General features: G+C 37.2%; 1 protein-coding gene across 1 annotated transcript in view; it reads left to right on the forward strand.

The window, feature by feature from the left end:
• The window catches only part of LOC111871173 (stress-activated protein kinase JNK), a gene marked incomplete in the record, with an annotated part of 36,971 nt that overhangs the window by 9,776 nt on the left and 3,246 nt on the right, over positions 1-23,949 (forward strand). The window contains 6 exon segments of the mRNA XM_023864068.2: positions 1,149-1,346; positions 8,600-8,734; positions 14,897-15,026; positions 18,099-18,257; positions 20,273-20,397; positions 22,014-23,699. Of these exon segments, the coding sequence (XP_023719836.1) occupies positions 1,149-1,346; positions 8,600-8,734; positions 14,897-15,026; positions 18,099-18,257; positions 20,273-20,397; positions 22,014-22,217 (951 nt within the window).

A 23,949-nucleotide genomic window follows, 5' to 3' on the forward strand; every position in this document is an offset into this window, starting at 1 on the left:
TGTACTGGATATACACTGCTGTAGTAAGACCCATAATTACCTATGCTGTCACTATATGCTGGCCTAGAGTTAAACTTAAAACAATTCAGGCTGAACTAAGCAAATTGCAAAGGGAATTATGGGAGCAATGAGAACAGCTGCAATGGAAATCCTACTAGGACAGCCCCCACTGCATCTGCAGATGGAAGCAGAGGCCAAGCTAGGAAATTACAGATTACATTGCAATGATCAATGGAGACCTAAATCCTAAGGTTTTGGACATGCATACATGATTCAGGACATGAAAAGGGAACGCATCCTACAGATGGGATTTGATAAAATGATACCAAAACTATGATAAACCCTTCATGATCAGATTTCCTGATAGAAGTGAATGGAAAGAGGGGTTTCAACCTGGTAGAAAGGGGGGACTAATCTGGTATGCAGATGGTTCCAAGACAAAGAAAGGCACTGGAGCTGGAGTGTATTGTGATGGAACAGGGCAGAAACTTAATTTCAGCCTTGGTCAGTATACAGCAGTATTCCAGGCAGAAGTGTATGCCATTAAGGCATACGCAGTTGAGAATTTAGATAGAAACTACAAAAATAGGAACATCTATATTCTGTCAGATAGTCAAGCTGCAATCAAAGCACTTGGTACACACCAAATCACTTCAAAATTGGTTTGGGATTATCACCAATCCCTCACACAACTGGCCAGACATAACAGAGTTCAGCTTATATGGCTGCCAGGCTGTGAGGGTATTGCTAGGAATGAAATCGCAGATCAACTGGCAAGAACAGGATCTGAACAACCATTCACAGAACCTGAACCAGCTTGCGGCATCTCAATTGGAGTTGCCAAGAAAGCGATCAGGGACTGGATTAACAGAAATCACAAAAAACACTGCGAATCCACAACTGAACTCAAACAAGCAATTCTTCATGGAATTGACATCCCCATAAATAAAGTCCTACATTTCATTCAAAGTATAGGATTAATAAAGGGTTAATCCAAAGGGGAAGCAGAGTAGATCATTGAAGGTCGCAGTGGGAGGGCCGGTTTTTATGGCTCACCCCTCATATTCATACTCAGTGAACCCAACAACCTGATTCATTATTATGCTTATATGAGTTTATGTTTTAACCCTGATTTCTGCTATTTGCAGATTATTGGCCTGTTAAATGCTTTCACACCACAGAAATCGCTGGAGGAATTTCAAGATGTGTATCTTGTAATGGAGTTGATGGACGCCAACCTCTGTCAGGTGATACAAATGGACTTAGACCATGAGAGAATGTCATACCTCCTCTACCAAATGCTGTGTGGTATCAAACATCTCCATTCAGCAGGCATCATACACAGGGTAAGTAAGAACAAGAGTGATGTATCCTGTCAGTCTTGTAGTCTGACAGAACATCTGTTTGTACTATGTTATCATAGAATCACACTTACTGCTATGCAGTGTTCGTGTGTTAAATATGATTTCTTTAAACAGAAGACTGTAGTTCTGATGGTTCATAATTGTGGTCATAGTGTCACTGTGGGATAATTTTCATTGAATGTTGTCCATTGCCTGAGTATATACACACATGATCATTCATAACTCGGTATCTTAACTTCACGAGCATGTCTATGAGGTCATTCCAAATCAGAATTGTCATACAAATGTATATCTCATATGCATTGGATAGAGAATAGACTTTTTAAATTTTAAATTGAAAAATATTTAGCAACATATTCCAGAAATTATGAGACAGCAGTTCATTTCTTAGCATTTCTACTTCAGCAGAGCATCTGGTACACCAAGAGATGTCTGAAGAAGGAAACGTTATTGTCCAGTATTCTAAAGAACACAGCATTTCAGATGATGCAAGGGAGACCTGGCATTAGTATGTGAGGATATCCAGGCATCTCATATCACAAAAAAGAGCTTGAAGAATGTTATGACAGGAAAGCACATATCCATACCATGTACAATGCATTCAGCATCTTGAACATGGGTAGGGACCAATGGCTGGAATTTTTTGATTGGCTCATTGCCAAATGACAACTGAAGCAATAAATGTTGTTCTGTAACGAAACTCACTTTACCCATGACTGGGTGAACAACACTTGCAACTCATATTTGTGGTTATGTATGACATTTAAGACAGTTCTGATTTCATCTACAGGTAGAAGGTAAACGTAGTGATAAGGAATAGCTTTTCGTAGTGAGCTTCGGCATCAGAAATTTTATATAGTACAAATTTTTTCTTCCAGGTAATAAACAATCTCCAAATAAAATTCTCGTATAGTGAAACAAGAGTAAACACTCATTGAGTGGTGAATGGGGTGGTATATTTATACTATATTATCTCTAAAATAGCCATTAAGAGTAAATGTTTTGCAGCATCTGCTTATAAACTTGTCCTAACACAGTGCATACTGCATATCTGATTTTGTTGTTGAAACGTCATTACAAAATTTTATATCAAGAAATTGTAAACCTGCATTCTTCACCCTGAATATGAACCACTCTTACATTATACAGTGTTCTTCCTCAAAGTCATATCAGCATATAGTTTGCCTCTCTGGCATGCAGGTAATGAAAATGTCTGTGATGAACAAAGTTCAGAAATACTTAAGTCATTGATGGTCATTCATTATGGTTTGCATCTTAATCCTCGAGGCAAGGACAAGCTGACGCGACTCATTGCAGAGAGCATTAAGGGCAGACACATTCCAGTTGTCATGGGTGTTCAGAATCATTTTTTAGGATAAAGAGTGCAAGTAAAGTTTATCCAGTAAAAGAAATTTCAAAAGAAACTAATCTTTCAGACAATAATGTTAGTGAACCAATAGAAATCGGAAAAGGTAATTGCAGTCTACTAAATTCAGTGAATAATAAAGTACTAAGAATATTCCATCAGAATATAAGAGGATTGAGAAACAAAACAAATGAACTAATAAGCTCCATGAATTCAAATCTTCCACACATACTGTGCCTTACTGAACATCACATGAAACAGCTGGAATTAGAACATCTTCACTTAGAAAATTATAATTTAGGTGCTAGATACTGTAGGAAAACACTGGAGAAAGGAGGAGTGAGTATTTTTGTACATGAAAACCTAAAATTTACTAAAATAAATTTAGAAGATTATTGCAAAGACCAGGATCTGGAAGCATGTGCTCTAAAGTTAGACTCTCCTTTTTCTAATATTTGTATACTGACTTTATATAGAGCCCCATCTGGAAACTTCGATCACTTTATAAATAGATTAGAAACCATCCTAAATGTACTGCATAGTTCAAAAGTTGAATTTATAATTTGTGGTGATATAAATATAAACTATCTCATCGACAGTAATAGGAAACTAAATTTAGACTCTTTGTTATCATCTTACAATCTCTCCAGTACTGTTAACTTTCCCACAAGAGTTCAAAATAATTCTAGTTCAGCGATAGATAATATATTCATTGATAACTCAAAATTAAGAGACTATACTGTAGGACCCTTTATAAATGGCTTATCCGATCATGATGCTCAACTCATAGAAATAAATAATATTGACCTTCAGCCCAGTAATCAACAATATCAAACAGTAAGGAAAATCAACAAGCATACGATGGCAGATTTTGTCACAAAATTAAGTAATGAATCATGGGACAATGTATTTGACAGCAATAATATTGATTCTAAATTTAATTGCTTTCTGAACACATACTTGAGGATCTTTTATTCAAGCTTTCCCTTAAAAATAGTCAAAAATGAAAATAAAAACAAATCCACCTGGATAACAATTGGAATAAAAACTTCATGTAAACACAAAAGACAACTATATTTGGCCAGTAGGGACAGTAATGATCCAAGACTAAAAAGTCACTACAAAATGTACTGTAAAATTTTGTCAAAAGTCATTAAAGAAGCCAAACAGAATAACTATAACAGCCAAATTCTAAAATCAAACAATAAAATTAAAACCACCTGGGATATTGTGAAAGTTGAATCAGGAAAGAAATCTGTTAATGAAGACGTACAAAGTTTGAATATTGAAGGGAAGTCCACTAACAATCCACAAGCTATCGCAAGTGCATTTAATGAATATTTCCTTTCATTAGCTGAGAAAACATATTCCAATAATAATAATAATAATAATAATAATAATAATAATAATCCAATATACTATCTGTCTCGTGCCTTTAACAATTCATTTCCAAATATCAATCTCAAATTCTCAACAAGGAAGGAAATTGAAAACATTATTAAATCCCTTAAGCCCAAAAATTCACATGGATATGATGAAATCTCTACCAAATTACTTAAAGCAAGCTCTGTTTACATCAGTTCACCCTTGAATCATCTATGTAATAAATCTTTATCATCAGGTACTTTTCCTCAACGCTTAAAATACGCTGTAATGAAACCACTTTTTAAAAAAGGAGAGAGAAAATGCATCTCTAATTACAGACCAATATCCATATTGACTTCATTCTCAAAAGTCTTTGAAAAAGTTATGTATAATAGACTACTTGAACACTTAAATTCTAACAACATATTAGTCAAAGAGCAATTTGGATTTAGGAAAGACCTAACAACAGAAAAAGCAACCTATGAACTAACTAACGATATTTTAAGTGCTCTCAATGACAGATTAATTGTGGGAGGGATTTTCTGTGATCTAGCAAAAGCTTTCGATTGTGTTAATCATGATATCTTACTATCGAAATTAAATTTCTATGGAATAACTGGCAAAGCTAATGAATGGATCAAATCATACCTCAAAAACAGGTATCAAAGAGTTGAAATAAATAATAAAAACTCCAGTCATAATGCATTTTCAAACTGGGGAATTATAAAGCACGGTGTTCCACAAGGATCAATTTTAGGTCCCTTACTTTTTCTTCTCTACATAAATGATCTATCTAAAACCATCAACAATAAATCTAAACCAATTCTATATGCAGATGACACTAGTATAATATTTAAGAACTCTAAATTTGAAAACTTTAAAAATGACATAAATATTGTATTTGAAGCCTTAAACAGATGGTTCGAAGCCAATTTACTCTCATTAAATTTTGATAAAACCCATTACATATCATTCACAACTAAAAACAACCACCAAATTGATCTGGACATCAGTTATGCCAACAAATTAATCTGTAAAGTACTTGATACAAAATTCCTTGGAATACATGTAGACAGTACACTGTCTTGGAAAATACATATTGAACAAATTATACCTAAATTAAATGCAGCTTGCTATGCGATGAGATCAATTAAGCCTTTTATGTCACAGGAAACATTGAAGATGGTTTACCATGCCTACTTTCATTCTATTATGAACTATGGATTAATATTTTGGGGGAACTCTTCACATAGTGTAATAATTTTTAAAATACAAAAGAATATAATTAGAATCATTACAGGATGTAGAAGTAGAGATTCATGTAGAGAATTATTTAAGAAATTAAAAATTCTACCGCTTCAATCACAATACATATTATCGCTTCTCCTATTTGTTGTTTACAACAAAGATAAATTCAAATTAAATTCTGATGTCTATAACATGAATACTAGACAAAAATATAACTTCCACCTACCCTCATCAACTTTATCAGTATATCAAAAAGGAGTCTACTTTACTGGCATAAAAGTGTTCAACAATCTGCCACAAAGTATTAAAAACTTGGGCAATGATACTAAAAAGTTTAAATCAGAGTTAAAGAATTATCTACATGCTCATTCCTTCTACTCTTTAGATGAATACTTCAATGTAAATAGAGAATGATGTAAAATTAAGTTATATTAATTTTTAAGCTAAAATTGCCTGTACTTATGTATGTAACCTTTTGACTTGTTCTGTATCCAAAGGTACTAACCTGCTTAGGATTTATAGAATGTAAATAAATTCAATTCAATTCAAACCCACAGAATTTGGCATCTCCAAAACTGTACATCTTGTATCTTTTATCTTTGTTTTCATTTCCATAGATCCTTACTGACTACTAAAGCCATCGGATATAGAACATGTCACAATTTACATACGTTAGTTCTGAGAACAGAAACTAGTCCTCTTACAGATATATTCATAAAAGGAACAATAATTATACAATTCAATAATTTAACCAACATGTACAATTCATCAACTAGACATTAACACCTTATTAAGCTCATTTCTTAAAAATATATATACAAATATCAATTGAAAGTCTTTTATACAATATACCATATAAATAGCAATATAAAAAGTTTAGTTCATCTTGTATTCAAAATACTCATCCAACATCTAAAATGAATGGGAATACAAGAATTTTTTCAAGGCCAATTTAAATTGTTTTGTGTTATGGGACAGATCTTTTACTGGAACAGGTAAGCTGTTAAGCACCTAAATCCCATCATAACAAGTTCTCTTCTGAAAAACTGCCAGATGAGATAATTGATTATGCAAATCAGATTTGGTCCTAGTATTAATATTATATACCTCAGAATTTACTGTAAAATGGTTTCTGTTATCACTCACAAACAGTGCAAATGAATACAGGGTGATTCACGAAGTTTTACCCCCAATTAGGGAGGGCATTCCTGAGGTAATTTAGAACAGAAAATGTTAATATACTAATGGTATCCCAACTCATAATTAAAGAGATACAGTAATCTGAAAACTGGCGAAAAATCTTTTTTTCTTCGAATTTCAGTCAAAACAAATTAGAAATACAATACAAACACTTTTTAAATCGTTAATGTTTTAGGAAAGAAGCATTCTAAAACCAAATTTTTCTTTTCAGTTTCTTAATTTTGCATTGTGCAACATTTTTCATAAATTTTGTGTTACAAAATTACATTATTTTCAGCATCCCATTTTGTAAACATACCAATGGTTGCATATCACACCCTTCTATCAATCTGTTTCCTTTAAACTGTAGTGCTTTAGAAGACAACTGGATTTACATAAGATTTTCAAAAATGTCTCCCTGCATGTCAACACAATNTGTCTCTATCCCTAATTCCCACAATAATTCTAATACCTTTTTTGTAGTCTAAAAATTATGTTGCTATAATGAGAATTTCCCCAAAATATTAGTCCATAAGTCATAATCGAGTGAAAATAATAATAATATACCATCTTCAGTGATTCTTGGGACAAGAAAGGCTTAATTCTTCTAATTGCATAACAACCTGAACTTAGTTTGGGTATGACTGTATCTATGTGAATCTAAACCAAGTAAAGAACCAGTCTTAGTTACAAATTGCATAAATTGGATAAATAGGATAATAGTAAACCATCTGTTTATATCTTGGAAAACTTTACTAACATTATTTTTAATTTTGTTGGGTTAAGGCTAGTAGTAATTATACTGGTATCGTCTGCAAATAGAACAGTTTCAGCATTACCATTTATTGATTTGGTAGGACATTAATGTAAATTAAAAATAAAAAAGCAGTGCACCAAGTACTGATCCTATGGGACCCCATGCCTTATCACTCTCAAGTTTGAGCAAGAATCAGGAGGGTTGGTGTTTAAGATCACCCTTTGGTATCTACCCTCTAGATACGATTTAATTACAGTCAACTCTCGATTATCCGGGTGCGGATTAACTGGTTTGCGGCTTAACCGGGGCTACTGAGGCTTTTTTGAGGCTTATATGTTGTTTAATATTCATTCACTTTTGTTTCACATGGTGAGTTGTAACACGATTTTCGCACTAGTGTGAACCGAGCTCTGCATTCTTTGGTCCCGTTATGCTAACACAATGTTCTAGGGTAGGGGTGAAAGAATGCAAGGATTTGTGGAAAGTTTCAAGGACAGATACATCGCCCCAGATAGTATCTTTGTATCGATCTTCAAGTGCGTTAGCAAAATGTCAGGGTGTAAAAGGAAGCGTGTTGTGTTAAGTATTCAACAGAAAAAGGAAAATGCTGGGAAAAAGTAAATGACAGTATTACATTTTTTAAGTGTTAAGTGTGAATATTCGTAAAAAGTGTTGGATGTTGTTGAACACTGTGATTGAAATAACTAATTCATACTTCAGTGTAGTGTAAAAAAAGTATTAAATAGGCCATGAGATGACATAAAAATGAGGTCGAATAAATTTAAATACAGGTAGGCCTATAGTATTATGAAGGTACAGTATTACAGTACTACTTTTAATAAAATTTGTCTTAACCGGGTTTTCGATTAATCGTGATTTCCATCCCCACCATTATCCTGGATAATTGAGAGTTGACTGTAATTAAAGCGATGTTCCTCTTATTCCATAAAACTCCAGTTTCATTAATAAAATGTTGTGATTAACACACTCAAAGGCTTAATGTAAATCATAAAAGATATCTCCAATCATCATTCTATTGTACAACACATTTAATATTTCATCACTCAATCTATAGGAGGCCTTTTCATTTGATGCACAAGGTTTGAAGCCTCAGTATGAAATGTTGTGGCACCGGCATACAAGGGGTCATTTATGATTGTCTGTTGAAACTCAAAGTTTGGGACAATTGCCTCTACACACTTTTCCACATAAACTGGATATAGTCCTTCGGTAGTAGGCAGTGGATATGTGTAAACTTATTTTTGTTTTCATTCCTGAAAGTTTGCGATTACAAGAGTAAACATTCTCCTTTATTTTCAGGACCTGAAACCTAGCAACATTGTGGTAAAATCAGACTGCACCCTGAAGATTTTAGATTTTGGCTTGGCCAGGACAGCTGGCACCACATTCATGATGACACCGTATGTTGTCACACGCTACTACAGGGCACCAGAAGTGAGTCACGATAATCCATATTATATTGATAAGATGCATGGAATTGCAAAGAGGCAATAAACTTGACTGATATATATGATGTACATGGTGTGTCCAGGATTCATTAGGACTTTTTCTTTAATTTTGCCCTGCAATGCTATCTGTTGGCGAGTTGTGGCGTTAAGATTCTTGAAGTTTCAGCTGTGGCTGTCAGTAATTTCAAAGCGCAAGCATTGCTGCATCATGTGTTCTGACCTTGTAACAGTACTGTTCTGACGCTCGTCGGAAAATGGCAATTGAACAGAGAGCCAACATCAAATTTTGTTTGAAGTTAGGCAAAGCAGACGAGAAACATTCAAAATGATGAAAAGTTTGTACGGTAGTGTTTGTTTGAGTCACTTGAACATTTTTCGATGGTATGCTGTATTTCGTGATGGCAAGGAGGACATTGAAGACGCTCCACATGGATCAAAGCCGAGAACAAGTCACACTGAAGAAAATGTGAAAAAAGTGACCAAAATCCTTGCATAAGACATGTGTTTCTGCAAGACTCGTCGAGGAGCTTTTGGGAATACTAAAAAGTACTGTGCATCAAATTTTGACTGAGGATTTGGGCAAACAGAAGGTCTGTGTGCGGTTTGTACCACACGCACTGTCAGGCGATGAAAAACATGCCAGAGTGGAACACTGCAAAGACATGTTATGGTTGGCCCAAAGTGATACAAAATTTACAAAATCGATTGTTATTGGTGACGAGACATGGCGTTTTCAATATGATCCTCTACAAAGCAGCAGAGTGCAGCATGGCTGAGCCCAAAAAGAAGCCAAAACCAAAGAAAGTGTGCATGCAAAAGAGTCGAGTAAAGACACTGCTAACCATTTTCTTTCATTCCAAAGGAATCATTCACAAGGAATTTCTGCCAGAAGGTCAAACAGTGAATTCTGATTATCTCGGAGTCCTCAATCATTTGTGGGTGAAAATTCTTCGAATTCGACCTGAATATCGAGAGCAAGGTTCCTGGTTGCTCCTCCACGACAATGCCCCACCCCACAAATACAAGATCGTGCGCGATTTTTTTGGCCAGAAAAGATATCAGAGTCCTTGATCATCCTCCGTATTTGCCAGATTCGGCTCCAACAGATTTCTGGTTGTTCCCAAAAGTTAAGTTGTTGATGAAAGGAGACCGTCACAACACCATCCAGGACATCCAAAAGGTATCTACCATAGTTTTAAATGTGATTCCACAAAAGGAGTACAGTGACTGTTTTCGAGAACTTTTCGGTCGATTCCAGCTATGTATTGATTCAGAAGGAGACTATTTTGAATAAAAAGAGTGAAATTTTGAAAATAATTCATGTCTTGTATTTTTAATGAACACAGTCCTAACAGAACCTGGACACATTGTGTATATGCACCAGAAATGAGATGGTAATATAACAAAACAGGCTTTTATTTAAATTACCAATGCTCTACATGGATATGGAGACCAAAATACAGTTCTGACAGAGGCAGTTGTGTGTATATGCACCAGAAATGAGACGGTAATATAACAAAACAGGCTTTTATTTAAATTACCAATGCTCTACATGGATATGGAGACCAAAATACAGTTCTGACAGAGGCAGTTGCGAGAGGAAACCAAGAGTGGAGTCAGTAGGTACAGCTCTTTTGAAATTGATGGTTCACTTGGGAACCAAAGGATTTTATGATAATGATACCAGTGCAGATAGGTCTCCCATGGCGTGAGAATGTTTAATGGATATATATAGGGTGAGTTATGACTCAATGTCTGAGCTTGAGGTACTCATTCTCATTTCTGAGGTCAGTCCTAGTTGGAAATATTGTATTGTAACGTGTTTCGTTACTGAAGACGCCGTTCAGATTGTTAACTGGTTTATTCAACAACCTACAAGTAACGGCTACAATTAATTATCACACAGTTGCGGGGTTTCACGATTTATAACCCTATTCGCAAATCAAATCACGCTATTGTCAGTAGACTACACTTTCACAATACGGGAGCTATACAGGTGTCACTGTGTTACACACTCCCAATTAATTCTCAGTTGTCACAAACTGTCACTGATTATCACACTTTTACTCGTTCACTGCAGAGTGGAGAACTGTCTTCGGCCGCTAATACACTTTAACTGACAACAACTCAACTCGGGAGCAGTTCAATGGCCGTGGCAAAGTCTTGCAAGGATTCTCCAGGTTTCTGTGTCTTTGTTCTTAATTGGCAGCGGTAAGCAGCTGCAAAGTGTTGGTCACTGAAACGGTCCTCTAGTGCCTGGAGTGTTTCCACATAAGTTGTATTTGTCGGGTAGTATTTCCGCCATCCGACCCTTCAGGGCAGTAATTAAGTATGTCAATTTTTCCCTGTCCGATCATTGGTTGTGTTCTGCTATGGTCTCGAACTGTCGCTGGAACATGCTCCACGTTGAATTTCCGTTGAATGTCGGTGGCTGAGCTGTGCTCGATCATTGATGTATTTCCCCGCTTGGCCTTCGTCTGTCTCGTCTCGTCCAACCATGCCCGGAACTCGCGTTTGGCCTCCTTAATTGCTGCGCAGGTTTCATTGTAGTTTTTCATTAGGTCTTCTTGGAGTTTTGTTGTTCGCACGCAGAAGGACACTTTCATGTTCTCAGTTCCGACTTTAGAATCCGTTTGCCATGTTCAAAGATGGCAAAACTGTTTTCAATTCTATGTTGGATTAACTCTTCCAACTCTGACCGCATAAATCGCATTGCGGCCTTCCTATCGGCCGCCACCTTTTCTTGGTAGGCGTCTAATTTCGCCATTAAATCTTCTTTGTCTCTCTTCCTATCGGCCTCCATTTTTCCCATGTCGGCTTTTCTATTGGCTTCTGCTTCTTTGAGCATCATATTTGTTTTTTCTTGGCCATCTCTGATTTCCTTGATCAGCATTTCCATCATCTGCTGCATTTCCATGTTCTTTTTGCGTGTATAAGTTCGTATCCCACTTCTGACACCAAATGTAACATGTTTCGAGTTTGAATCTTGTTGATCACGTGTGTAAGTCCAAATCCCACTTCTGACACCAAATGTAACGTGTTTCATTACTGAGTACACCGTAGAGATTGTTAATTGGTTTATTCAACAACCTACAATTATTGGCTACAATTAATTATAACAGTATTGCGGGGTTTTACACTTTATAACCCTATTCGCAAATCAAATCACGCTACTGTCAGTAGGCTACACGTATTAATAATGCGGGAGCTATACAAATCTCTCTGAATTACACTCTCCAAGTATAACTGTACTACAGCACACACAAAGTCTTGAAAGCGCACAATAAGTCTTCCACTCGCTGACTTCTTAGTTATTGCACACTGTCACATAAAATCTTGTCGCCACGCGTTCGGTTCTTCTTACCGCGACTGCTGCTATGTTTCAACTCGCCTCGCAGGCAGTGCAGCTCTCTTATATAGTGGCTGTGTTTGCCTGTTATGTAGCAACGCTGTTGGAAGTTGGTTACAGGTACGCAGCGTTGCGCGTTACGTCACCGCGGAAGGGGGGAGCGCTGACTCATCCGCCATGTCACTGTGGCCTGAGTTGCCACGTTGCTGCTGGGTAGGGAGGGGTTCTCCGTTGCGCAACATGTCACAGTATAAACATAGGTCCATTTCTCAGAATTTGTGGATTTATGATTACCATAATGTTAAATAAGTATAAGTGAACAAGTATTTATATACGGTTTTCAATGCTGAATTTACAGTAATTTTTAAAAATGACAGCTTCATTCCCAGTACACATCCTGGCTGATCTGTGAACTGAGCATGTAGTTTGCATCACTTCATCAGGATTGGCCTTTGTACTGGTTGCAGCATCCAAATTATGATAGAGCAACAAATCATGTGTTTCAATTCTGTGCTGGTGCACAAGATCTTTCATATGTCCTCAGAGATAAAAATTTAGGATATTGAAATCTGCATGCCGACATGTGTCATTGCCAACATGATCTTACGGTGATTGACATGCAAACCATTCTTGAATTTCAAACACCCATTGCTCTGTGAGTGTTTCAAATTGTACCTTTGAACATTTAGAATTGGGCATGTTTTTGCATGATAGTTCTGACTGGGAATGACCTCAAACATAAGCTTCTGAAGTTAACACACTGAGTTCTGAATCACGCTATATGTAATGTGTCAAAAATTGTGAATTCTTCTTTTTTGGTAAGTCTAATAATAAGAATTTACAGCACTTTATCCTTTGTGTATGAATAACTGTAATGAATTGTGCAGAATTACCAGAGAATCACCTGCCTTGTAGGACACCACATTGACATTGTCTGGTGGCTCTTCCACACAGTATTAACACTTCACGGACCAGCGATTTAAATATTTAAATCACCCTGGGGACCGGCATTTTTAAACCCTAACTTGTGCACTGTTCAACTTTAAAAATTAATATAAAATCTCCTAATTAATTTTATGAACTAAAATTTTTGGAGCACACTTACCAATGCTCCTATAAGTGCTTGAGAGTGTGATATTTCTGGAAACATTCCCCTTTGTGAAGTAGCATTACACAGAACTTGCACATGTAGACAGTTGTACTCCTTTTGTTGTGTACTGCGCAAACACGACATCGCCTAGAAGGCTGCTTGCCCGTGGCATGTTCACTCTTCACAGTTTTCACGAGGGCATGTTTCCGCATATCACTCGAGAGTCGCCCAGGGGGGTACACATGAGGCCTGCATGGCGTGGGAGTTGATGGACCCGGTAGCACTAAGACTGTGCTGCCGGTTCTGTCACCACCGTCTGGTCTGTAGCCCAGGCTTTTGCCACATTTAGCAGAAATGCCTTGTATTTCAATTTTGAATGAGGGTTTAGATTTCTGAAAACCAAAAATGAATTGAAAATGGCACAATTTGTAAGCCACAAGGCAACTTTCTTTGTCCACTTTACTGTTTTCCGAGGAAGAGAATAGCAGGCCAAGTACTGATCGGCTCTATCAACTCTCTTCATGAACATATTATACTCGGAAATACAAACAGGCTTCTTTACCTGTCCATGTCTACTTTGAACATCAACCATGCTCGAATTGTGAATTGTGGATTTGGGTCCGATGGAATTTGCTTCACCCCTGAATTTCCAGTAAACTGTCCTAAAGCAGGCGTTTTGTCTACTTTTCCCCATGTGGCTTTCCCTGCAATGTTGCTACCCGCACTTTTGTCTGAGCTACTGTCACTTTCACTTTCACTGTCTGTGGCCCCTGCCACACTCACTGTCAGATTGTGAGTCGCTATCACTAGCAGACTCACAAGGGACATCAGATAGCTCATCGGAGAACAAGTCAGATATTTCTTGTTCTCCAAGAAAATGCTTGGACTTCAACCTCTTTCGACCTTGATCCATTTGCACTAGTAACTTCCTGCCTGGTGCATGTAGCTGGAAGATGAACAAAGGCATAACAGAATAGGTGTTCCCCTTTTCCTTCACCTGAGGACGGAAACAGATCCAGTTTCCGAAACGTCGTGTTTTTGTTATCTTAAAAACTAGGATGATGGATAAAGTCCAGAAACCCAATATATCAGTGTGTTATACACCATCGTCAGAATCCTATAGTAACAACTTTACATGGATCTTGGATTTAGCGAATCTTTATTGAACATTCACTCTTACACACTGTACAATTGTTGCCACTTGACTTCTGGCCTAATACTTGAATGCGACGTCTCAACTGTCTTCTGTCTGGTATGGTGACTAGGTTCCAACTGTATTCTTGCTGTCTGTAGCTCTCGGCTTATGTAGGTGTTCTGCGGACTCAGTAGAGGACACCCCTCACCAAGGTTTGATCTCACGTATCGGGAATGCTCCTTATACACTGGTAACAGGTTTCATCTTATCCGTTGTTACTCAATGGCCTTCTGTTGTTCATCTCTGGGAAATTTGTTCGTTGTTTCGGCATTGTCTACGCAATGGCTCGCTGTTGTTGCGTTACCGTGGAAGTGCCTATTCCAAACATATGACAGTATTATTCAGAGGAGGAAAAATTAAAATACTGGAGAACATGGTGTATGAAAGGATGATAGAATAATGACTTTTTGAAGCAAAAATCTGTAACTTCTAATTAAATGGACAATCAAACACATGATAGTGAAAATGTTAAGGGCATGTAACTGATGCTGTTCCTTGGATGTGTTGTTAATAGGTGATATTGGGTATGGGTTACAAGGAAAATGTGGACATCTGGTCAGTAGGGTGCATTATGGGTGAAATGATACGTGGTGGAGTCTTATTTCCAGGCACTGACCACATTGATCAGTGGAACAAAATCATAGGTAAGTAGCTCTTAAATTTTGTTATGATTAGTGTCTTGTGATATAAGCTTGCTCACACGTAAAATTCTCCCATGACAGTCTGCAGTCTGCTACATACAGGGTGGGGCGCAGAAACTTCCTTTTTGTCAAGATGCATTGTGAAGGGAGGGGAGGTCACAGAAAAGTGGGGATAAGCTCAGCGAATGCAGCAGTCGCCGAAGTTTTTGTCTAATACCCCTCAGTAGGAAACATGAGATGGACGAGTGAGCAGCGTGCGTTTGCTGTCGAAGCCTGTTTTTCGAACAACCATTCATATGTGGCGGTGCAGTGTGCGTTCTGTACTCACTTTGGAATTAAGCCCAGAGGTCCGGTTCCCGACCAGAAATTGATTGTTTTGTGGGTAGAGAACTTTAGGACAACTGGGAGTATGGTGAAAAAATCATCAGGATGACAGTGGACCATTACGACACCAGAAAATGTGGAGGCAGTTCGACAGTTGATTTTGAGATCTCCAAGACGCTCCACTCGCAAGCATGCAGTTGCCCTGGACATATCCAATCGTTCAATGCACCGAATTCTTCATGAACATCTTCATTTCCATCCCTATAAGATGGTTGTTGTGCAAGAATTGTCACCACGTGTATTCCAGAACCAAATAATGGCGTTCGAAACGTTACTGGAAACTTTATTCCCTGATGCACTTGTTTTCTTTAGTGATGAGGCACATTTTCACCTATCCAGATATGTCAACAAGCAGAATATGTGTTATTGGAGTGGTAACAATCCCAGAGAGCTCCATGAGAGGCCATTTCACAGTGATAAGGTGACAGTGTGGTGTGCATTGTCAAGAGTTGGAGTTATTGGCCCTTATTTTTTTGAAGAAGACAACCATGCAGTTACTGTCAATTCACAGCAGTATGTGGACATGATTAAAAACTTTTTCGAACCAGCTCTTGAAGAAATGCATCTAGGAAATGTCTGGTTCCAACAGGATGGTGCCATGGCTCACACAGCCCGAGTTTTGATGACAGGTTTGAGGTCAAAGTTCCCTGGACAGCTCATCTCGCTTCGAGGTGACATCCCATGGGCAGCGCACTCACCTGATCTAACGCCCTGTGATTTTTTTTATGGGGATACCTCAAGGCAGAGGTATCCCCCAACGCCCCACAAACCTTCTTCAGCTGAAGAATGTTATTTGGCAGGAAGTAGCCCAAATTCTGGTGCACATGTTGGAACGTGCTGAAGGGAACTTCAGAAAACGGTTGCATCAGTGCATAGAGAATGGTGGCCGCCACCTTCAAGATATTTTGTTTAAAACTACATTATTTAAAACTAAGTATGTTCTTTCATTAGCTAAACCTAAATTTTGACTATCAGCAATAATTTTTCTTTTATTCACCTTCAAAAAAAAGGAAGTTTCTGCAAATAATTACATACTTTGACAATTGTGAAACTACATTGCGCTCGCTCTGTGTGCTTTTACGCGCGCACACATACACAGTGCTTTTTTCATTGAATGTGCATACCAACAAACATATATTTTTAAAAAACATTTCAATTTGTTTACAGAAGTGAAGCATACACATGTATTGGTTATATAAAAGGAAATACTATTATATTTCAGCATCCTGTTGCATTGAGGTATCATTCTTATTATTCAAGTACACTGTCAATAATGCAACAGTGATATAAAAGACACTTAAAATATATATTTTTTCAATAAAAGTATAATTTTAATTACAAATATAAATCACTCGGTCCAGTGTGACCTGTAAGTTTTTTACTACATGAAAACTTAACACCCCTACATGTTTCAGTCTCTGTGGACCATCTTCAGAGGCAAACATCATTACAAATAGGAAACCACCATCACATAAGTTTTTACACGTAAAGTACGTACACTTATATGCTACAACACAAAGTACACTAGATAGAATATTTCACAAACACAGCAGTTTCCTGGGAATGTAAAGTTTTTTAAAAAATTGTATAAAATTTCTTGATGCAAATTAAAAGTTTTTTTGGATTGTCAATAATTAAAATTCGTAAACCATGCAGGCTCGTGTTCGTCCTCCCATAGTCCCTCTTATATGGGGCAGATATTGTGCCACCTGGCTATCTTGATGTGGAGGTTCTTTATATCGTCCAGGGTTTGCTAGTGGCTGCTGTGCTGTTTTCACAATTTGTAATTGTTAGTGTGACGGACCAGAATGAATCAAATCAAACTATAATTTTAATACTTTAAAATGTAGTTAAATATCATAAAATGTCATTAAGACACTGCAAGTATACACTAAAAGTAACTATCAACATACTGCAAAATGTCTTTTTGTTTTACATAATGTTTTTCCAATTTTGCAACATGTTTCGGCCACATACGGGCCATCATCAGGCAACTATTAATTTGTTGGGAGACCACTGTACTGGTCACTTGTATTTCATGCTCCCATGCATGTCATTGTTTTGTTGTTATATTGTTATATATCATATCTAGAATACTGTCATTGTATTCTTTTTTTGGCCATCATACTTTTTGTATGTCATGTTTTCCTGTATCTTTGTTTTTAGTGCAGTCTTCAAGTATGCAGTGTCTTAATTCTTCTGCTTATCTTGACATATTTTAATTAATATTTGACGTGTTCTATATCCTATGGTTTGTAAGCAGTTTTATTGGATCATCTGGAACTCTAAATAAATTACAATTACAATTAATGATATTTTATGATATTTAATAACATTTTAAAGTATTAAAATTACACTTTTAGTGAAAAAATATATATTTTAGGTGTCTTTTATATTATTGTTGCATTATTCATGGTGTACTTGAATAATAAGAATGACAGAAGGAAAGCTCATGTATTATCAGCTCTAAGCACAAAATTGTTAAAACCCTCTATTTATAGAACTTACTTCTGTGTAATTTACACTATCAGAATTTGGTTTCACCATATCAGGGCTCATAAGTATATAGACATTCTGTACTTCTGATTTCCACTTTTTTTATACATTAATCAATGATAAGGATTATAAGATCGTAGGAAATCTCTCTTATTTGCCTCATCCTTAATATCAGTTCTGCTTCTCATCCTTCAGAGCAACTTGGCACACCATCACAAGATTTTATGAAGCGACTACAACCAACAGTGAGGAATTATGTGGAGAACCGACCACGGTATCCTGGTTATGCATTTGACCGGCTCTTCCCAGATGTGCTCTTCCCGTCCGACTCTTCTGAACACAATAAGTTAAAAGGTATTATTACAACTATGGTAGTGTTGAATTATTTAAATTTCTCTTCACTCTTTGATAATTTTCAAGGGAAAGAATGTAAATCAGGGCTATAAATCCTCCACATTACAGTTCAGTCTGAGCATTTACTTGCATAAATTTACACACATTGTTATCAGTGAATTCATGTCATGAATTGTGCAGATACTGCTCTTCAGAGTATAGTTTTATACATAAGATTGAGATTACTACGAGTACAGTTGAATTCAATGTGGCAACATGGTATGAATTTGCACCTATGGACTCAACCATTCATTTCCTTGATGAACACTCAGATGAGAATTCCCTCTGATAAAATTTCAGCCTATGCATAACTTTCACCTCTTCCCCAGCCACACCTACAGTAAGCAAGGCTATAACTGAGCAGCCTCCATAGTCTAGAGGTAATGTTGCCACCTCATGAATCATAGTACGTGGGTTCAAATACCCGGCGGAGGTCGTCGAATTTTTAAGGGCAGAAAAATTCAGGGAACAAGTCCTTCGGGAGGGACTTTAAACTGTGTGTCCCATGTCATAACTTTATGGCATGTAAAAGAACCTCATATCCCCAAAGGGGATCACTGAGCCAAATTCCAGGATGTTTCCCACCCAACAATAGCCTCTGATAGATGGGGGAAGCATTATAGACACTGCTAAGCAAGTGGCCGAACTCGCTTGCTCGGCGGGACTGATGGTACGCACCATTTATCAGTAGGGTAAAGAGACTGGTAGAATATCATAGAGGGAAGCACAATAGATCAAACTGGTCGCGGTGCATGGGGAAACCCACCCTCTCTAAATAACTAACTAACTAAGGCTATAACTGACAGTACACTACAGTGTATATCACAGACTGAAATAGGAAGAAAATCTGGGAGAGACAGGGCACCTAGTACACATAGGACAGCACACACACTAAATAACTGTGATGAATAAATCACCTCAAGGAAGATGAATAGGAGCATCTCACTCTACAAGATAACTAGATAACTGATTGAAAATTAGAAAAGACAGGAGCAGAACCAATGTAGGTACAGTATACATTGTATGTATTTGATGGAGGAAGATACATAAGAAAATCAGCAATACAAAACAACAAAAAATTAGAAAAGACAGGAGCAGAACCAATGTAGGTACAGTATACATTGTATGTATTTGATGGAGGAAGATACATAAGAAAATCAGCAATACAAAACACCAAACAATCTGCACAGTTGTCGCAGTATTAAGTATGGATCAACACCCACAGTCTACATATTACATTTTGAGTGAGTCATCAAAGTAGAAAACCATGAAGAAAAAACTTTAAGACATGCCAACATTTAATGTTTAACAAAAAAATTAACATGTCATTACAGTCTGTACAGCTAATCCAGTGAGTATATCATGCATGTAGATTTAAATTTGTAAATACTGGCCAATGTAGATAATACCACTTAAGTGACAGTATATGTGAAATAGCCTGATGATGACCAGTAGGCCAAAAAACTGTATATAATTAATTCATTTATGTACAATAGGTGTGTTGATGGATGGTTATGAGTTTGTAATTCCTAAGAGTGAACTATTTATTATGTCATAAATTTTTGGTAATTGTGTTTATCAAAAAAGGAAAGAAGATAAATCGGTGACATTGGATCCATGAGCTATCCTCTCTGCCCTCTATTGTGAATGTCTCTGTACAGATTTTTTAACCCCACAACCAATTTAACTTTAAAGACAATAGTGATGCTATTATCACTAAGAAATTCTAATAGCTATTTACATTTTAATGTCAAACACAAAATGTGTTTTTCAAATGGTATGTACTGGAATAAGCACAATCAGAAAGTTGCAGTTAAGCTAGAATTTTGTACAGTTATACAGAAAGAGAGAGAGGCACGTGATTGCTAAGTTTGGGAATTACATGTATAGTGTACACATCTATATCAATGATTTTAGGAAGCATGTCTTGCACCTAAGTAATTAACTAATGTTGCTAATGTTTATGTTATTTATAGCAAGCCAAGCTAGAGACTTGTTGTCACGGATGTTAGTGATTGATCCCGAGAAACGGATATCAGTAGATGAGGCTTTGCTGCACCCCTACATCAATGTGTGGTATGATGAGGGAGAAGTCAATGCTGTAAGTGCATTTATGCATTACTTTTCAAAGATTCATTTACTCCATTTTCTTGAGCTGCATATAATACTGACACATTGTCGCAGACTAGATTTCATGATTAAGTAATTTCAGTATGATTACTAAATCTGAAACTAACTGAAATCAGGTCACAAAAATATCACATTAGCAATTCTCCTATTTATGTTCTTATACAAATTATCTAAATGAGTCCATCACATCTGTCTTTCATTATTCACCCCATTTGAACACTTTGCGGACCGGCAATTTCACTATTTAAATCACCCTGGGGACCTGCATTTTTATACCTACTACACTAACATGTGCACTGTTCACTTTAAAAATTAATATAAAATCTCCTAATTAATTTTATGAACTAAAATTTTTGGAGAACCCTTACCAATGCTCCTAAAAGTGCTTGAGAGTGTGATATTTCTGGAAACATTCCCCTTTGTGAAGTGGCATTACACACTTGCAAATATAGACAGTCATAGTCCTTTTTTTTGTGAACTGCGCAAACACGGCATTGCCTAGAAGGATGCTTCCCCTTGGAATGTTCACACCCGGGGGTGTTCACATGAGGCCTGCGTGGGGTGGGAGTTGATGGGCTAGGTCGCACTAAGTCTGTCTGACTCTGGTTCTGCCGCCACCACCTGGTCTGTAGCCCAAGCCTTTGCCACATTCATTAGAAATGCTTTGTATTTCAATTTTTAATCAGGGTTTAGATTTTTGTAAATGAAAAATGAATTGCAAATGGCACAATTTATAAGCCACAAGGCAACTATCACTTTTATTATCTGTGGCCACAATTCTTTGTTGACCCCTGTCACTTCCACTGTGTGAGTCACTAATCACTACTCCTCCACAAGGCACGTCAGATACAGATAGCTCATCGGAAAACAAGTCAGAGAGATCGCTTTGCCTTCAACCACTTTTGTCCTTGAAACATATTCCCCTCTACTAGCTTCCTGCATGGTACATAAACAGCTGGAAGGGGCAAAGTTTATTTTCTTTTGGAGTAGGGACCCTAGACAGCGTCAAGTTACTGAATACCTAGCATACATTCCGAAGATTTATTACGCAGTATTCATTGCAGTTGCATGGCGCCAGAGCAAGGTATAGTGTATTAGAACCTAATGTGTCCTAAAAGCCTGATATCATGCGACCGGTGCGCCACGTTTAAAAGCGAAAAGCCTGATATCATGCGTCCGGTCCGCAAAGTGTTAATATAATTCCATAATATGTAATGAAATAGCATACAAAAAATGTTTAGACACTTCCTGCTAATATTTCATAGCCTGTATTTTTTCACAAAATTATACTCTGAGATAAAAGAAATTAAAGCCTGAAGTTAATTTATTTGAGTTTCTGGATCTCTCTGTCAGAAGTAATAGGAAATATGCCTGCTTGATGCTATCTGGCAAAAGTACAGTCCCCAGTATTTTAGTGTAATTTGTGATTTGTCAGAGGTGTAACAAATTATGTATTTCAAAGTAGATCTGTTTTCTTCCCATTTCCTTCAGTTCTTCCAATTCTTACTACATCCTTAAATTGCTTTTCATAAAGTAAGAGAAAACAAAACAGATTGTGTTGATAAAGTTCTCTTCTCTGTAATGCAGCCAGCACCTGGCCCATATGACCATTCAGTGGATGAACGAGAACACACAGTGGAACAATGGAAGGAATTAATTTACCAAGAAGTGATGGAGTATGAGATAACACATGGTCACAATGCCTTGAGTTCAGCCCACTGCACAGCTCGTGCTCCAAACAGCGAGGAGTCTGAGGACATGGTAGATGGACAACGTGCGGCAAGGCGGTAGAGCCTGGAGAAAAAGCCTGAGTCTGTTCTTCTACCCTCACCCTCACCACCACTACCACCACCACCAGACTCAGGCGAGGGCTCCCAAGAATAAATTGCGGCCAAGCAAAAAGGGGTGTCCAGTAGGTGTGCCTGTGTGTAAGAAGAAGAGTTGATATCAAGGCAACACACCCAAACTTCAGAGTTCAGTTCTGAATTCCAAGTGTGGGAGAGAATGCCTCTCAAGGAAATGGACTAAATAATTTGGGCCTTGACCCATGACTCAGCTAATCACTGGAGCTCTACATCACAAAGCCTCTCTTTGTAGTCACAGTAAAACAGTCAGATATAGCGAACAGAGACTTTACTTCCTCTTAGCTTAGTTTACAGAATGATCTCTAGTAAACTGTAAATCCAGAATTATGAAGTGGGTGTATTTATATAGTTCACTCAACTTTTTTTAACAGAAAGTTGTTACATAAATAATGTACAGCCCAAATATTGTTATCAATGTTCCTTATCATTCATTTTGTCATAATCATTATCAAAGAGGAGGAAAGCAGTTGTTGAAATTTATGAAAGCACAGCAGTCAGCAGATATTTAAGTTCTCCCATTCTGGTGTGGTAAGTCTTCAAGGTGCTGTATATCTGACAACACACCATTGTGTCTGTTCACAGAAATGGTTTTCCTTATTTTTTTTCTGAAAGGAAAAGCTTACTGACCTAACACATGCATTTAGAAGATATGAAAACATTTAAATGTGCAGAATGTTAGTACTGAGTTTTTGTCTTTTAAACATTTAAATTAGGAACTTGATCTTCAAATAAACAAAAATTTGTATTGTGTGAAATGCCACATTGCATTTCGCTAAATTAATGGTCAATTTTTGACTGAAGAAAAATATTTATCTAAAACAACCAACTTGATAGATGTTTCCTTACAGTATATAGGTTTTTCATCCCCTTTTGTGTACTTTATGCCAGTTGTTATGAGTTACTGCTATTGCAGAGTCATTCAGAGTTGAAAGTACATTTTATGTACATTGTAATGAATTGCATTATTTGAAGCTTAGAAAACAATGTTTCATCTCCATAAAAGACAGGAAGGATTTTGTCAGAGTGAAGAAAATTAGACTTAAATTCAGTTAATTACATGACAGAGCCTTCCTTGAAAAGTTGATATCTCCACAGCTTGTCAAGACATTCCCAGCTGGAATGGAACTCGGTCCATAGACCTTAGCACTGGGCCCTACACTTAGCCATCTCAGTCCAGTTCAGATCTTTACAACCACTTTCTCTGTAGCATAGTTGCAGTACAGTGTTCACTTTGTCATGATTGTACATCCATTTGTTTGCATGTAACAACTTGAGAGGTGATTTTTATGAAATTTGATATTGGGGAATTTCACCAAAATTTGTCAGCATATTTCAGTTTTGATTAAAATCAGACAACAATAACAGTCACTTTCCATGTAGCCCAAAATGAGTTTCTGCACACATCTTACAAGAGAATGGTCTGATCCGACATGTCAAAACCTGCCCTGATTTTCTTTCACTGCAAGAGTACACACAACAAAATCCACTGTCAAAAATTTAGCTGCTAATACGCACTGCAAGTATTTTTTGAAAATGGCTGAACATGGGCAATATTGTAGCCTGCCAGACCCTTGGAGAAATGTCAACCCCTAGCAGTGCCAGATCAGAGCAGAGCAGAGCAGAGCTGGAGCTGGAGCAGAGCAGAGCAGAGCAGGGCC

This window comes from Cryptotermes secundus, unplaced genomic scaffold, assembly GCF_002891405.2.
Source record: "Cryptotermes secundus unplaced genomic scaffold, Csec_1.0 scaffold419, whole genome shotgun sequence".
Taxonomy (NCBI): Eukaryota; Metazoa; Arthropoda; class Insecta; order Blattodea; family Kalotermitidae; genus Cryptotermes; species Cryptotermes secundus.